Genomic DNA, 17,941 nt, shown 5'->3' on the forward strand with positions numbered 1-17,941 from the left:
ATGACATTTAGAAACGTTTCCGTCAGATCTCATACCATTTCCTGTGGTTTCTTTTGATATTTTACTTTATTGGCTATGTTTCGAGGACTCTACTGTTTGTTCAACTCTCTTGGAGCATTTATGCCCACTGCAGCCTTCAATGCACGGGCAGTACCATCTGAATTTCTGCAGATGAGGATTGCGTACTCCACTGGAGGAACCTTGATGGAGGAGGAGGAGAGGGTCAGAAGGGAGAGGAAGCTAGGTGTCTGCAGGTAGTGCTGTCAGGAAAGACCTGTGGTAGGAGAGGCGCAGGCAGAGGGGGTGCAGGGCCAGAAGCGAGAGCAAGGCAGATGGCACCGCAGAAGACACCACTAACCTGCTGCCAGAACATACAGTGATCCAGCTACTTAACATGTCTGCAGGAGGCTCCACCCCTCTAGGGAAACCGTGACATCATTATTCCAGATGATTGGGCATCCAACTGTGTTGGTGGGCACCCAGCGCCAACGGCTCTGAAGGTCACAGTCGCCTTCAATTTCTTTGCATCCAAATCTTTTCAGGGGTCAGTGGGGGAATGATGTGGACTGTCCCAATCAGCTGTCCACAGTTGTTTCAAGCCATTAACTGGTGCTCTGTTCAGACCGGTCTGCTCATTCATACATTGTCGAACGGACGAAGCCAGCCAGGCTGCGTGAGCTGGCAGCCTTGTAGCTATTGCTGGGTTTGCCTCAGACTGCATTCATGTGGGCAGCACGGTAACACAAATGGCTAGCACTGTGGCTTCACAGCTCCAGGGTCCCAGGTTTGATTCCCCGCTGGGTCACTGTCTGTGCGGAGTCTGCACGTTCTCCCCTTGTGTGCGTGGGTTTCCTCCGGCTGCTCCGGTTTCCTCCCACAGTCCAAAGACGTGCAGGTTAGGTGGATTGGCCGTGATAAATTGCCCTTAGTGATCAAAAAGGTTATTGGGTTATGGGGATAGGGTGGAAGTGAGAGCTTAAGTGGGTCGGTGCAGACTCAATGGGCCGAATGGCCTCCTTCTGCACTGTATGTTCTAAAAAAAAAATTGTGACTATCAATGCACCAGCAAGTCAGCCAGATGTTCTTGGAATATAAAGGGTTACCACTCCATGAACGTGCAGCTCCCACAATGCATATATCCTGTGACACTCACAGGTGCAACGACTGTTTGTGGCTTAGGCTCAACTGAATGGTTGACTGCTGGTTGACAAAGGCTATCCCTCCTGATGCCACTCTGGAATCCAAAGTCAGAGGTACAATAGGAGTCATTCCTTCACAAGGGCGGTGGCTGAGAGGACCATTGGACTGCTGAAGATGGGGTTCGCTGCCTGGACCGATCAGGGGGAGCACAACAATATCTTCCAGAGTGTGTGTGTTGCTTCAAGTTGTGGCCAACTGCTCTCTGCACAATCTGGCTCTAGAAAGAGGGGACCCACTGTAGGATGAGGATAGTGAGGCAGCAGCACAAGCCACAGAGGATGACTCTCCTGGCGGATCTGATGAGGAGCCCAGGGAGGCGCAAGCTGTGGATGTGGAGGCAAATGTCAGGAACTTTCAGGGAGGCAAGGAAACAGGATGCCCGAATTCAGCATAGCTTCAGCTAGGCTGCCAAGGCATGGCTTGGATCTGATGCCAGGTGCATCGCCCCCTTCACAAAGATTTATGAGGACTTCCCTCTAATGTAGTTTGATGACCTATGTGATGCACTATCAATTACCACAAAGACGAGAATAGTGGAACAATCGAGACTTTATTGAGCAAAGGTGTTGTGCTTCCTGTAGCTGGAACCAGAATGGCTGCAGCACAGAAGAGCACACACATTTATACACCGCCTACTGGGCGGAGCCAGCAGGCAGGGATTTACCCTTGTACCTCTAATATACGGGCAGTGCCGTAGTACAATAAATATACTACCAGTGGTGACTACCACATTCACCCCCTGTTAAAAAAAGAGTCCGGCGGGGGCGGTGGAAAACATTACAAGTTAAGTCTGTCGGGGTCCTTGACCCTCCTCTGTGATCGCCTCAGTCCTGGTGGTGATGTGGGCGCCGACTTGGTCACCTGCGACTCCGGGAGCGTGTTGTCCTCGTCTTCGTCACCCCTGAGTGGATCCAGTGAGAGGACGGATCCCGCTGGGGTGGGGGCTGCGGTGAGGTTCGCTAGAGGGAGGGTGAGTGGCGCAGAGGTGAATGAGGTAACCGAGGGGGGAGCGGTGTCAGGTCAGGGGTGGGGATCCAGCGGGTGCCAGGTCCCAGAGGGGGACTGTGTCCTGGCGCCTGTCGGGGTGTGCCTCGTAGGCGTACTGCGGGTTTGTGTGTAGGAGGTGGACTTTTCCGACCAAGGGGTCCGACTTATGGGTCCGCACATGCTTCCGGAGAAGGACGGGTCCAGGAACTGTCAGCCATGTTGGGAGCGATACCCCGGAGGTGGACTTCCTGGGGAAGGCAAACACACATTCGTGAGGGGTTTCGTTAGTCGCGGTGCAGAGGAGCGATCGGATGGAGTGGAGCGCGTCGGGGAGGACCTCCTGCCAGCGGGAGACCGGGAGATTTTTAGACTGCAGGGCCAGCAGGACGGCCTTCCAGACTATCCCGTTCTCCCTCTCCACCTGCCCGTTTCCCCGGGGGTTGTAGCTGGTCGTCCTGCTCGAGGCGATGCCTTTGCTGAGCAGGAACTGACGCAGCTCATCGCTCATAAAAGAGGACCCCCGATTGCTGTGGATGTAGGTGGGGAACCGAACAGAGTGAAGATGCTGTGCAGGGCTTTAATTACTGTGGCAGATGTCATATCGGGGCATGGGATGGTGAAAGGGAACTGGGAGTACTCATCAATCACGTTCAGAAAGTACATGTTGCGGTCAGTGGAGGGGAGAGGCACTTTGAAGTCCACACTGAGGCGTTCAAAGGGGCGGGAGGCCTTCACCACGTGCGCTCGATCTGGCCAGTAGAAGTGCGGCTTGCACTCTGCGCAGACCTGGCAGTCTCTGGTGACGGTCCTGACCTCCTCAATGGAGTAGGGCAGGTTGCGGGCCTTGATGAAATGGAAGAACTGGGTGACCCCCGGGCGATACTAAATCTCGTAATTATAGGTGGACAGCTCGATCCACCACCTCAAAATCTTGTCATTTTTGATCTTGCCCCACTGTGCATTATTAAACATAAAGGAAACCGACCGTTGGTCAGTGAGGAGAGTGAATCTCCTCCCGGCCAGGTAATGCCTCCAATGTCGCACAGCTTCCACGAGGCTTGGGCCTACTTTTCGACAGAGGAGTGCCGAATTTCAGAGGCATGGAGGGTGTGGGAAAAGAAGGCCACGGGCCTGCCCGCCTGGTTGAGGGTGGCGGCCAGAGCTACATCCGATGCATCGCTCTCCACCTGAAAGGGGAGGGGCTCGTCGACCGCATGCATCGTGGCCTTGGCGATATCTGTCTTGATGCGGTTGGAGGCCTGGCGGGCCTCAGCCGCCAAGGGGAAACCTGTGGACTGAATGAGTGGGCGGGCCTTGTACGCATAATTGGGGACCCACTGGGCATAGTAGGAGAAAACCCCCAGGCATCGTTTCAGGGCCTTGGGGCAGTGGGGAGAGGGAGTTCCAGGAGGGAGCGCATGCGGTCGGGGTCGGGCCCTAGGACTCCATTTTCCACGACATAGCCAAGGATGGCTAAGCAGTTGGTGCGGAACACGCATTTCTCCTGATTGCATTTCTCCTTATTGTATGTGAGATTAAGGAGTTTGGCGGTCCAGAGGAATTTTTGGAGGTTAGTGTCGTGGTCCTGCTGATCGTGGCCACAGATGGTGATGTTAGGGCAGCACGGGGGGTACCAGGAGGAAGCAGCGCCTTACCGTAGTGGGGTGGATTACGCTCTCTGTGCTCCCGGAGACAAAAAGGCAGATCGTCTCGTGCCCATCCATCTTCACCGTCGTCGTCGCGGCCGCGAGGTTGCGGGGCCGGGACTGATTCAGGGTGATAGAGGCGAGCTGCGGCAGATGCTGGGAGGTCCCGAGCTGGTCAGCGGTGGCGGAGATAGCGGCAGGCGATGAACGGCTAGACGAGCCGGAGTCCTGAGGCGCCGTCCAAAATGGTGGCGAAGATGGCGGCGCCCATGGCGGGCGGCATCAAAGATGGTGGCGCCCACGGGTCACACCTGGCTTGCGGTGAGGAAGATGGCAGTGCCCACGGGCCGCACGTGGCTTGCAAAGGGGAAAATGCAGTGCCCCTGGGTCGCACGTGGGGGTTGTAGGAACGCCGGGCCTGGAAACAGCGGCGACCGACCGGGCCTGTCAAACAGAAGCGAAGTGTCCTTTCTTCCCACACCCATTGCAGGTCACACTCCGCGCCGGGCAGTGCTGCCTGGGGTGTTTGTTTTGCCCGTAAAAATAACACTTGGAGCTGCCCCAAGTTGGCTGGCTGCCACGTGACGAAGGCTTGCGGTGAGCTGGTGTCAGCAGCTGGTGGGGCCCACGAGGGTGCCGCGTGGTCGGGGGCATAGGACTGAACGTTACGGGAGGCCACTTCTAACGAATTAGCGAGCTGCCTAGTTCCCGCAAGATCGAGCGTACCCCCTTCCAATAGCCGCTAGCGGACATATGCAGACTTTGTGGCCGTGACGTAAGCGTCTCTAATTAAAAGTTTGGTGTGCTGGACTGCCGAAACTGCCTGGCAGTCACAGTTCCTATCTAGGATGTGCAGGGCATGCCAGAAATCGTCCAGAGACTCCCCGGGGAGTTGCTGTCTCGTGGCCAGGAGGTGCCTGGCATATACTTGATTAACTGGTCGAATGTAATGTCCCTTTAGGAGCTCCATCGCTTCGGAATAGGTGGGCGCATCACGGATGAGGGGAAAAATGTCAGGGCTCACCCATGAATAGAGGACTTGGAGCTTCTGCGAGTCCGAGGGTTCTTCAGCGGCTGTCCTGAGGTAGCTTTCGAAGCAGGCTAGCCAGTGGCCAAAGGCAGACGTAGCATTGGCTGCTTGAGGGCTCAGCTGCAGGCGATCAGACTTGATGCGGAGATCCATCGTTTAAAAAATCTTGCTCAATAAATTGATGCACTATCAATTACCACAAAGACCAGAATATGGAACAATCGAGGCTTTATTGAGCAAGATGTTGTGCCTCCTGTAGCTGGAACCAGAATGGCTGCGGCACAGAAGAGCACACACATTTATACACTGACTACTGGGTGGAGCCAGCAGGCAGGGATTTACCCTTGTACCTCTAATATACGGGCAGTGCCGTAACACATATAATATACTACTAGTAGTGACTACCACACTCTGTAATAAAGTTTGCATCCCCTGAGTCTTTCATAAGCCGTTGTGCCCTGCACCAATGGAAAACATGGAAGAGACAGAGGCCACTGAGACAAAATCAAGACTTATATATTATACACAGCAGAAAAAAAGTCTGCCTCTGGCAGCATCCGGGCATTGTCTCCTGTGCCAGGGGGAAACGCGCGCGCACGTGGGTGGGGGGGGAGAGCACTGGGCAGTGCGGTGGGAAAGAACAGGAGGGAGGGGAAGCGCCGGGAAAGGGGAAGCGCTGGGGAGGGGCAGGGGAAGCGCCGTGGGAGGGGCAGGGGAAGCGCCGGGGGAGGGGGAGTGGAAGCGCCGGTGGAGGGGCAGGGGAAGCACCGGGGGAGGGGGAGGGATAGCGGCAGGGAGGGGGAGGGGTAGCGCCAGGGAGGGGAGGGGAAGCGCCGGGAGAGGGGGAGGGGAAGTGCCAGGGGAGGGGGAGGGGTAGTGCCGGGGAGGGGGAGGGGAAGCGCCGGGGGAGGGGAGGGGTAGTGCCGGGGGAAGGGCAGGGGAAGCGCCGGGGAGGGGGAGTGGAAGCGCCGGGGGAGGGGGAGGGGAAGCGTTGGAGGAGGGGGAGGGGTAGTGCCGGGGAGGGAGGGGTAGCGCCGGGGAGGGGGAAGGGAAGCGCCGGGGGAGGGGAAGGGAAACCACCGGGGGGCGGGGAGCACCGGGGGGTGGGGGGGGGGGGTAGTGCCGGGGAGGGTGAGGGGAAGTGCCAGGGAGGGGGAGGGGAAGTGCCGGGGAGGGGGAGGGGTAGTGCCAGGGAGGGGGAGGGGAAGTGCCGGGGAGGGGGAGGGAAAGCGCCGGGGAGGGGGAGAGGTAGTGCCGGGGAGGGGGAGGGGAAGCACCGGGGGAGGGGTAGCGGCAGGGAGGGGGAGGGGTAGCGCCAGGGAGGGGGAGGGGTAGCGCCAGGGAGGGGAGGGGAAGCGCCGGGAGAGGGGGAGGGGAAGCGCCAGGGGAGGGGGAGGAGTAGTGCCGGGGCGGGGAGGGGAAGCGCCGGGGGAGGGGGAGGGGTAGTGCCGGGGGAAGGGCAGGGGAAGTGCCGGGGAGGGGGAGTGGAAGCGCCGGGGGAGGGGGAGGGGAAGCGCTGGAGGAGGGGGAGGGGTAGTGCCGGGGAGGGGGAGGGAAAGCGAGGGGGGATATGGGGAGGGGGGATATGGGTGAGGGGGGATATGGGGAGGGGGGATATGGGGGAGGGGGGATATGGGGAGGGGGGTTATGAGGAGGGGGGTTATGGGGAAGGGGGGATATGGGGGAGGGGGATATGGGGGAAGGGGGGATATGGGGAGGGGGGATATGGGGGAAGGGGAGATATGGGGGAGGGGGATATGGGGGAGGGGGGATATGGGGAGGGGGGATATGGGGGAGGGGGGATCTGGGGGAGGGGGGATATGGGGGAGGGGGGATATGGGGAGGGGGATATGGGGGAGGGGGGATATGGGGGAGGGGATATGGGGAGGGGGATATGGGGAGGGGATATGGGGAAAGGGGGGATATGGGGGAGGGGGGATATGGGGGAGGGGGATATGGGGGAGGGGGATATGGGGGAGGGGGATATGGGGGAGGGGGGATATGGGGAGGAGGGATATGAGGAGGGGGGATATGGGGGAAGGGGGGATATGGGGGAGGGGGATATGGGGGAAGGGGGGATATGGGGGAGGGGGGATATGGGGGAGGGGGGATATGGGGGAAGGGGGGATATGGGGAGGGGGGATATGGGGGAAGGGGGTATATGGGGGAGGGGGGATATGGGGAGGGGGGGATATGGCGGAGGGGGGATATGGGGGAGGGGGGGATATGGGAAGGCTCACCCTGCCTGCTCTGACGAGGTCGTTCACCTTCTTGTGGCACTGGGTACCTGTCCGTGGTGTCAGGGCCATAGCGGTGACGGCCTCTGCCACTTCCCTCCACAGACGCCGGCTGTGGCGTGGGGCAACTCTGCGGCCGTGCCCGGGATACAGGGCGTCCCTCCTCTGCTCCACCGCGTCCAGGAGCGCCTCCACATCCCGTGACTCGAACCTCAGGGCTGAGCGGCGGCCAGCCATCCAGTCGGGTGTTCCGGTCGGGTGTTCCGGTCGGGTGGGCCTTATGAGCCGTCACGCCGTGCGGCGCGTATGACGCTGCACGGCGTGAACCACTGCGCAAGCGCGGATCCCGTTACGTCGCTGCTAGCCCATTTCAGGCCGGAGACTTTCGACCCATCTTTCCGACGTGACGCAAGTCGGATTTGCGCCGTTTTTTGCGCCGATCGGCGGACTTTCCGCCGATAACGAAGAATTTTGCCCAAGAAGGCTACAAAACGATAATTGGCAGAATTCTTTGTTTCCCCAGCCACATGCTTCTCGATGGCACGCCGTTTACTAATAACGGGATTGACTCTTCCCACTGCTTGTCAATGGGATTTTCCACTGAAGCTTCCCCATGCCGCTGGGAAACCCGCGGGCGGATGCGCGCTGTCAGTGGAAAAGGAGAATCCGAATGGACGGAGAATTCTGGCTGTAAACAGATTAAGTGAGTGGGCAAAGATCTGTCAAATGGAGTATAACGTGGGAAATGGTGCAATTGTCGATTTTAGCAGGAAGAAGAAAAGAGAAGCATATTATCTGAATGTTGAGAGATTTAAGAGCTCCAAGTGTCTCAGTGCATGAATCGCAAAAGGCTGGTATGCAGACACAGCAAGCAATTAGGAAATCTAATAGAATGTTACCATTTATTGCAATGGGAATGGAATATAAATGTGGGATGGTTATGCTTCAGTTACACGGAGCACTAGTGAGACAACGTCTGGAGTAATGGTTACCATATTTAAGAGTGTAAGTGCTTTGGAAGCAGTTCAGAGAAGTTTTAATACCTGGAATGGGCAGTTTGTCTTATGACGAAAGATTGGACAGGCTAGAATTGTATCCATTGGAGTTTAGAAGAGTAAGAGGCAACTTGATTAAACATAAGATCCTGAGGGGTTTGACAGGATGGATGCGGATAGGATGTTTCCTCTTGCCGGACACTCTAGAGCTAGGGGTCACTGTTTAAAAAATAAGAATCACCCATTTAAAACAAAGATGAGGAAAAGCTTTTCTCTCAGAAATTTGTGTCTATGAAACTCTCTTTCTGAAAAGGTGATGGGAGCAGAGTCTCAGAATATTTTAAAGGCAGCAGTTGATAGATTCTAGGAGCAGAAATAGCTGGGCCATTCATCCCTGCAAGCTCGCTCTGCAATTTAATAAGATCATGGCGAATCATCGACCTCAACTTCACCTTCTTGTACTGTCGCCTATGGATTAACCGCTTTGGTATCGACAAATCTTTGTCTTGGCTATTGGGGTTACTTGAACCAAACATGACCAGCATGAAAGCAACGATAAAGAGGTATGGGAAGACCACCTTTCGGAAAAGAATGCTAAAGAAGAAAAATGGAGAGAGAGAAAAAAGAGAGATATCTCCATTATCCTTGGAAAATAGCAAGCTACGGTGAACTTTCAGTAAAGAGTAATATTTTTGGTGAAATCATGTGCTGTATGAACAGTGAGGATATGGCTAGTCCGGGTCGAAGATTTTTTGTGTTATCCCACTCGAGAGGTTTCACCGGGATATTGAAATACATTTGACAACTATCGCTTCATCCTCGACCATATGATAATGGCTGAAACAGCACAATGTTGCCTTTGTAAGTAGCTGGAGCTCAGAGGGCTACACCTAATGTTATAATGGGAGTTGCTCGCGTTAATTTGAATGAAATGCCAGTGCAGAATGCGGAGAGATCAACCTGCAGAAAACTTGGTTCGCAGCAGAAATTCCGCCAGCACAGCAGCTTTTAAAGGGCAGTAAGAGAAGTTGAAAGGGTGACAGAAACGTTGACTATTTGCTCACAAAGACGCTGTTGAGAAATCCAAGCAAAAATTCTACTTTTGCTGCTAGAAGATCTTGCTGCAGGTATCAGTAAAAAGATTAGGCGTATACTGTATTCAGGGAGATTTCTGACTGAATCAATATCATCTAGATTCATAACACTTGGCTCCAAGTGAGGACGTTTGGGAGTATCAGGAAGAAAGCAAAATAACCATACTCCTCCTAATTCTTGGAGTACAACCCCCAGCTGTGAAATCCCACTCCCTCCAGGAAGTGCAGTTGTGAATGCCAGGTTTTAGAAGATTGATCTGTATTTTAAGCAGTCTAACTTTAAGGGAAAATGGAGTCATGAAGAGAATTCATGAGCTATGAAGGGGATGGGAACGGATGCAGGAAGTCGGGGGGAAGTAATGTGGGGGCAGAAACAGAAGGCAATAAAGGGAAAGGTGGAAGGCAGAGAAACCAAAGACAGAAATCAAATAGGGCCACATTACTTTAGAATTCTAAAAGGGCAATAAATGTAAAAAAACGAAAGCCTGAAGGCTCTGTGTCTCAATGTGAGGAGAATTTATAATAAGGTTGATGAATTGCACTGACAATCTTTTTTTTAAATTTAGAGTACCCAATTCATTTTTTTCAATTAAGGGGCAATTTAGTGTGGCCAATCCACCTAGCTTGCACATTTCTGGGTTGTGGGGGCGAAACCCACGCAAACACAGGGAGAATGTGCAAACTTCACACGGACAGTGACCCAGAGCCGGAATCGAACCTGGGACCTCGGCGCCGTGAGGCCACAGTGCTAACCCACTGTGCCACCGTGCTGCCTGCACTGACAATCTTGAACGGATCTGATGTAATTGGGATCACGGAGACCTGGCTCCAAGGTGACCAAGGATAGGAACTCAACACCCAGGGGTATTCAATATTCAGAAAAGATAGAAGGAAAGGAAAGAGAGGTTGGGTTAAAGAGGAGATTAATGCAATAGTAAGGAAGGACATTAGCCTGGATGATATGGAATCTGTATGCGTGGAGCTGCAGATGCCAAAGAGCAAAAAACATTAGTGGGAGTTGTGTACAGACCACCAAAAAGTAGTTGTGAGGTTGGGGATGACATCAAACAGGAAATTAGAGATGTGTGCAGCAAGGGTACAGCAGTTATTATGGATGACTTTAATTTGCACATTGATTGGCCAATCAAAATGGTAGCAACGTGATGGAGGAGGGTTTCCTGGAATGTATAAGGGATGGTTTTCTCGACCAATATGTCGCGGAACCAACTAGAGGGCAGGTCATCCTAAACTGGTATTGTGCAATAAGAGAGGATTAATTAGCAACATTGTGGTGCGAGATCCTTGAGGGAAGACTGAGGGACTTGAGGCTGTTTTCGTTAGCGAGAAGAAGGTTAAGAGGTGACTTAATTGAGGCATACAAGATGATCAGAGGATTGGATAGGGTGGACAGTGAGAGCCTTTTTCCTTGGATGGTGATGTCTAGCACGAGGGGACATAGCCTTAAGTTGAGGGGAGATAGATATAAGACAGATGTCAGAGGTAGGATCTTTACTCAGAGAGTAGTAAGGGCATGGAATGCCCTGCCTGCAACAGTAGTGGACTCGCCAACACTAAGGGCATTCAAATGGTCATTGGATAGACATATGGACGAAAAGGGAATAGTGTAAATGGGCTTTAGAGTGGTTTCACAGGTCGGCACAACATTGAGGGCCAAAGGGCCTGTACTGCGCTGTAATGTTCTATGTTCTATAATGTGGTAGAATTCTTCATTAAGATGGAGAGTCCAAGACCAGGGTCCTGAACTTAAAGAAAGCTACCTTTGATGGTATGAGACATGCATTGGCTAGGATAAGCTGGCAAAGGAAACGTAAGGGGTTGATGGTGGATAGGCAATGGCAGACATTGAAAGAACACATGGACGAATCTCAACAATTGCGCATCCTTGTCTTGCGCAAGAGTAAGACGGGGACAGTGGCTCAACCATGTCTAACAGGGGAAATCAGGGACAGTGGTAAAGCCAAAGAGGAGGCATATAAATTAGCCAGAAAAAGCAGCAAGCCTGAGGAGTGGGAGAAATTTAATATTCAGCAGAGGAGGACAAAGGGTTTAATTCAGAAGGGGAATCTAGAATAAGAGAGTAACCTTGCAGAAAAACTAAAAACTGACTGCAAAAGATTCGACAGATATGTGAAGAGAAAAAGACTGGTGAAGACAAATGTAGGCCCCTTACAGTTAGAATCAGGTGAATCCATAATGGTGAACAAAGAGATGGCAGACCAGTTGAACAAATACTTTGGATCTGTCTTCATTAAGGAGGACACAAATAGCCTTCCGGAAAAACTAGGGGACAGAGGGTCTAGCATGAAGGAGGAACTGAAGGAAATTGTATTGGGGAAATTGATGGTATTAAAACCCGATAGGTTCCCAGGGCCAGATGCTCTGCATCTCAGAGTACTTAAAGAAGTGGCCCTCGAAATAGTGGACGCATTGGTGATCATTTTCCAGCATTTTATAGACTCTGGAAGAGTTCCAATGGACGGGAGGGTATCTAATGTAACCCCACGTTTTAGAAAAGGAGTGAGAGAGAAAATGGGAAATTATAGACTGGTTAGCCTGACATTGATGGTGGGGGAAATGCAGGAATCAATTATCAAGGATGAAATAACTGAGCGTTTGGAAAGTGGGGACAGGATCTGTCCAAGTCAACATGGATTCAATAAAGGGAAATCATGCTTGACAGATCTTCCTGAATTTTTTGAGGATGTGACCAATAGAGTGGACAAGGGTAAACCAGTGGATGTTGTGTACCTGGACTTTCAAAAGATTTCTGAAAAGGTCCCACAGAAGAGATTAGTGAGCAAAATGAAAGCTCATGGTACTGGTGGTAATGTATTGATGTGGATAGAGAACTGGTTGGCAGACAGGAAGCAGAGAGTGGGAGTAAACAGGCCCTTTTCAGAGTGGCAGGCAGTGACTCGTGAGATACCACAGGGTTCAGTGCTGGGACCCCAGCTGTTCATAATATAAATTAATGATTTGGATGAAGGAATACAAGCAATATCTCCAAATTTGCAGAAGACCACCAAGCTGGATGGCAGTGAGTGCTGTTAGGAGCATGCAAAAAAGCTGCACGGTGACTTGGACAGGCTGGCTGAGTGGATAAATACTTGGCAATGTGGGTAAATGTGAGGTTATCCATTTTGGTGGCAAAGCAGGAAGGCAGATTATTATGTGAATGGTGGCAAAGGGGAAGTGCAACGAGGCCTGGGTGTCATAAGACCATAAGACATAGGAGCGGATGTAAGACCATTCGGCCCATCGAGTCCACTCCACCATTCAATCATGGCTGATTTCAACTCCATTTACCCGCTCTCTCTCCATAGCCCTTAATTCGGTAATAGGGGAACAGTCGCTGAAGGTTGGCGTGCAGGTACAGTAGGTGATGAGGAAAGCTAATGGCATGCTGGCCTTCATAACAAGAGAATTTGAGTGTAAGAGTAGGGGTTTCTTGCTGCTGTTATACAGGGTATTGGTGAGATCACACTGTGAGTATTGTGTGCAGTTTTGGTCTTCTAGTTTGAGGAAGGACATGCTTGTTATTGAGGGTGTCCAGCGAATGTTCACCAGAATAATTCCTGGGATGGCAGGACTGACATATGAAGAAAGACTGGATCGACGTGGATTGTACTCACTGGAGTTTAGAAGAATGAGTGGGGATTTCATAGAAACATATAAAATTGTGATGGGACTGGGCAGGCTAGATGCGGGAAGATTGTTCCCAATGTTGGGGACGTCCAGAGCTAGGGACCACAGTTTAAGAATAAGGGGTAAGCCATTCAGGACTGAGATGAGGAAGAACTTCTTTTCTAGGAGAGTTGTGAACTTGCGGAATTCTCTACCACGGAAAGCTGCTGGGGCTAGTTCACTGGATATATTCAAGAGGGAGCTGGATGTGGCCCTTGCGGCTAAATGGATCAAGGGGTATGGAGAGAAAGCGGGAGTGGGATATTCAATTTGCATGATCAACCAGGATCATATTGAATAGTGGTGCAGGCTCAAAGGGCCGAATGGCCTACTTCTGCAGCTATTTTCTATTTTTCTATGATTCTATGTGCTTTGCCTGGCAACAAACCAGATGGCTTGGTTACCATGGAGGCCATGGCAGCAGATTGGGGGGGGGGGGGGGGGGGGGGGAGTTGCAAGTAGTGGCTATTAAGCTGTAAAATGTTCACATCTGAAAACAAAGACAGGAGCATCTGGGCTGACCATGGACAAACTTTCTGGAGAGAAAGAGAGACTGAGATTGAGAGAAACAGAGGGAGAAAGGGAGAAACTATATAACATTATATTTTATTTGCCAAGTATTTATCCACTCAGCCAGCCTGTCCAAGTCACCGTGCAGCCTTTTTGCATGCTCCTAACAGCACACACTGCCATCCAGCTTGGTGTCATCTGCAAATTTGGAGATATTGCTTGTATTCCTTCATCCAAATCATTAATTTATATTATGAACAGCTGGGGTCCCAGCACTGAACCCTGTGGTATCTCACGAGTCACTGCCTGCCACTCTGAAAAGGGCCTGTTTATTCCCACTCTCTGCTTCCTGTCTGCCAACCAGTTCTCTATCCACATGCTCGCAGGAAAATGAGCAAGCAAGAGTGAACAAACGAGGGAGAGTGAGGGAGAACGCAAACAGCATGGGGTTATGGATTGTGTTAAAACATCAATAAGGGTTATCATTTCTGCAATTTAATGTATTAGTTTTCTACTAAGTAATGCTTTGTCCATGTTGCTTTTAGTTGGTTACAGTCGAAGGCTTAAAACTTGAAACCTTGTTGTGCCATTCCTTTAGTTGTTTACTCGGTATTCAAATCTCTAGTTTAAAGTTACCAGTCTCTATGGGGATCATAACAGTGTCATTTGAAGCACTGTCCACAGTCATTGTCCTTTAAAACGTGTGGGTATTTTGTGCCAAAGTATACAACACAGGTTTTCCTGAAAACGGATGCAGCAGATAAGAAGCAGCCAACAACTGCTGAGACAAACAGGCCAAGATGCATCCATGCAGAAAAATCAAAATAGCGCAACATAATTAGATCACAAAAGAAAACAAAGATTTTTAATCAGGCAAAATCATTGCTATGCCCCTTTAAAACACCTACTTGAGCAAGCCAAGTCCCAGGACTCCCATATGCTCAGTTTAGGGAAGAGAGGTGCAGGCAGTAGAGTGAGCCTTGCTCAGAGTTAGAAGATACAGCAAGGAACCCATCTTAAATCAGTTTGAGACCTCTGCATACCAGCTGCTTTCTGGTCCCATATCGCCACCAGTCGCAGGTAAAATCTTTACATTCAGACACTGATTTTCCAAACTTTGGGAAATATCCCCAAACAATCATGGCTTTCGCATCAGCCTCAAGAAGTTCTGAATCAGGCATGGGTAAGGTGCAAAAGGAAGCACCTTTTTCACCTCAAAAATCTGTGTTAACTCGCGAAATATTTTTATTTTCCCCACCTGCCATTTGAACTCTCCGATACACTTCTACAGAGAGCTCTTTCCCTGAGTGGTTGAATTTCAATTATAAGACTCCTGCTTTCTCCCAACATTGAAAAGATCCTATTCTATGGTTATGAAGGTTCAAGGAGGATAAATGAGGACTTTTGAACCGTGTGTTGATACGGGCCTGAAGTTATACTATGACCAGTTGTGAAGTCCAAGCAGTTTCTGATGTCCTCCATCAGTGCACTCAGAAGTCATATCACTCAGCTGCCTCCACAGTTGTGTCTGAGTATTTGTAGTAACTTAGCATCATGACAGTAAACTGATAAACTGAGTGAGACAGATTTGAAACCAGGTCCCAGGGATGTCAGGACAGTGCTCCCACTAACAATAGAATAGTTTTTTAAAAAGCACACAGGCACACAGGTGAATGTTCTATTACCTGTAATCTGTACTATTCACCAGAGTCCATGTGTATGTCCGGGTTCCTTTGTCAATATACCTCTGGAAAAACAAGGGAAGGTTATTTAATAACATCACTCAAACCCACTTTTGGTATCCTTTCACATCATTATAAATTTTGCACTGTGATTTGTAACAGTAAATTGCATTCATATCGTTTCTTTCAAAAGGTGAGGACATCCTAAAATTATTTACAGCCAATTAAGTACTTCTGAAACATAGGGTGCGATTTACCCCCCATGTCCTGCCGGTATTAGGATAAAAGGCACCCCGATGGGTGGCACTGCCAGGCTGGCAGGGGCACTGTCAGGGTTCCTAACTGGCAGTGCCAAGTTGACATTTTTCCCGCTCTGGGGATCAGGTCCAGGGCTGCCTTGCCTGTCTGTGGTGGGATGGGTTGGGGGAATCCGGGGGTCGTGACATCAGAGTGCCATTTAAAAATGGCACCCCGATGTCTTCCTGTACTGAGGAATTCTGTTCATCAGAGCTCCTTAGTGCAGGATATGGGGCTAAGTGTGGCCTCGGCAGGGCGCTCCCTGCTGGGGGCCGAAAAAACACCAGAGTGCAGTCAGGTAGCGGGGACGTTCAAGGCGCTTGTTCCTTTTAGTTGTATCGCACCCGTAGACTCTGTTGTCATGTAGGACCCACATAGCCAATTTGCGTGCAATGAGGTGGCACCAACATCAATGCAATCATCGCCAGAGAAATTATTTTTAGTGATATCAGTGCAGGGATATTGTCTAGTGAACTTGAAAACATTTCTTCCTCTTCCTCAAGATGGTGGCATAATATCTTGAATGTCCATCTGAGGGGGCAGATGGGGCCTTGACTGGTTTAACATGTTGCCTGCAAGACCGCATCTGTGAAGAAACAAGGGCAATATAGAGATAAATGCTAAACATGTATTAGTAAAAGTGGTGTTTGTGATATTTGAACAGTTTTTCTTACGGTAATAATTATATTTTCATCAAGAACTGAAAAATGGTTGGTTCAGCAGGAAAAGACTGAACCCATTGGCACTCCAAGTCTTAAAAACATGTCATGGGGTGGGATTGTCCAGTTCCCCAGCTGCGTGTTTCTCGGCGGCGTGCCGTTAGCCAACAGCGGGATTCTCTATTCCCGCCGCTTGCCAATGGGATTTCCCATTGAAACCGCTCCACACCGGTGGATAACCGGCGGGCGGGAGAGCACTGCCAACAGGAAAAGAGAATCCCAACGGCTGAAGAATTCCAGTCATTTGTGATCCCTGCCGGAGATCCTCATGCTTTAAAATTGTCAATGGTTAAAGATTGAGAATGGTTCAAGAGGGACCACTAATTTTCTTAAGTACATTATTTGAAAAAAATATTTAAACATCTCACAAAAAAATAACAGTAATATTATCAGTTGAAAATAAGATCTAATTTGTCTTTCTTTGCACATCAATCGTTTATATGTTATGTTTTGTGCCTCCCCCTCAGTACTTTCAAATCTGGGCTCCATAATGTAAAGTAGGTAATCGGTGAATTACTGCAGGAAGAACCAATTACATACATAGAAACATACAGGAGGAGGCCATTCGGCCCTTCGAGCTTGCTCCGCCATTTGTTATGATCATGGTTGATCATCAAATTCAATACTCTGAACCCGCCTTCCCTCTCATATCCCTTAACCCCTTTAGTCCCAAGATCTATATCTAATCCCTTCGTGATATCATACAACATTGCGGTCTCAACTACTTTCTGAATCCACAGATTCATCACTCTCTGGGTAAAGAAATTTCTCCTCATGTGGGCAGCACGGTAGCACAAGTGATTAGCACTGTGGCTTCACAGCGCCAGGGTCCCAGGTTCGATTCCCTGCTGGGTCACTGTCTGTGCGGAGTTTGCACGTTCTCCCCGTGTCCGCGTGGGTTTCCTCCGGGTGCTCCGGTTTCCTCCCACAGTCCAAAGACGTGCAGGTTAGGTGGATTGGCCATGCTAAATTACCCGTAGTGTCCATAAGGGTTGGGAGGGGTTATTGGGTTGTGGGGATAAGGTGGAAGTGAGGGATTAATGTGGGTCGGTGCAGACTCGATGGGCCGAATGGCCTCCTTCTGCACTGTATGTTCTATGTCACTCCTAAAATGTTTACCCCTTCTACCCAAAGTATGACCCCTAGTTGTGGACTCCTCCACCATCGGGAACATTCTTTCTGAATCTACTCTGTCTAATCCTGTTGGAATTATATACGTTTCTATGGGATCGTCAGAAGAGAAGGGAAGGGAGAAAGAACAAAACTCAGTTCTGCTAACTTCAGGGTGGCATTATAAGTGAGGTAAAGGTAAAGTCGCCATAGTCCCAGATGACCCTATGCTTTGCTTTTTGAGGGTGAGAGCTGACTGGTGGTGATTTAATCTGAGGTATGCCTGCATTGTTACTGAGGGTCAGCAAAACGTGTTGTAGTACATCCATTTAACACCGACACTCTAGTAATATAACTTATCCTGAGTGCTTGTAGTGAAAGCTGACCCTTACTGTAGATCTTCACAATTGAGACTCGGTAAATATTAGTAAAACAAAGAAGACTTCTTATCTCTTCCTTGAAGCAACTATGTTTTTTTTTTACAGAAAACTCTCAACATGGAAACCAATAAAATAACCAATTAGCAATAGACTGTACCTCATCATAGGATTTGATTAGTGTATCGAGAGTCCTTTCACCATTTTGCCCTTCTATCATGCTGTGCCGAATCTGGAAGACATAAATGAACAACTTGCAGTTATTCAGCTCTGTGCAACAGTTTGATCCAGTGAGATGAAGTTTCCAAACTGTTATATAACTCCACCTCAAGTAGAGCTCGATGAAACCATT

The 17,941-nt window shown here is 50.3% G+C and overlaps 1 protein-coding gene across 4 annotated transcripts in view; it reads right to left on the bottom strand.

Moving 5' to 3' along the window:
• The window catches only part of LOC140387976 (voltage-dependent calcium channel subunit alpha-2/delta-1), an 890,358-nt gene that overhangs the window by 126,621 nt on the left and 745,796 nt on the right, over positions 1-17,941 (bottom strand). For all 4 annotated transcript variants that reach the window (XM_072471400.1, XM_072471399.1, XM_072471398.1 and 1 more), the window contains 2 exons: positions 17,750-17,821; positions 15,090-15,151 (listed from right to left, as the gene is read on the bottom strand). In XM_072471400.1, the coding sequence (XP_072327501.1) occupies positions 15,090-15,151; positions 17,750-17,821 (134 nt within the window). The remainder of the gene's footprint in view (positions 1-15,089; positions 15,152-17,749; positions 17,822-17,941) is intronic.

The sequence above is a fragment of the Scyliorhinus torazame genome, chromosome 13, assembly GCF_047496885.1.
Source record: "Scyliorhinus torazame isolate Kashiwa2021f chromosome 13, sScyTor2.1, whole genome shotgun sequence".
NCBI classification, from domain to species: domain Eukaryota; kingdom Metazoa; phylum Chordata; class Chondrichthyes; order Carcharhiniformes; family Scyliorhinidae; genus Scyliorhinus; species Scyliorhinus torazame.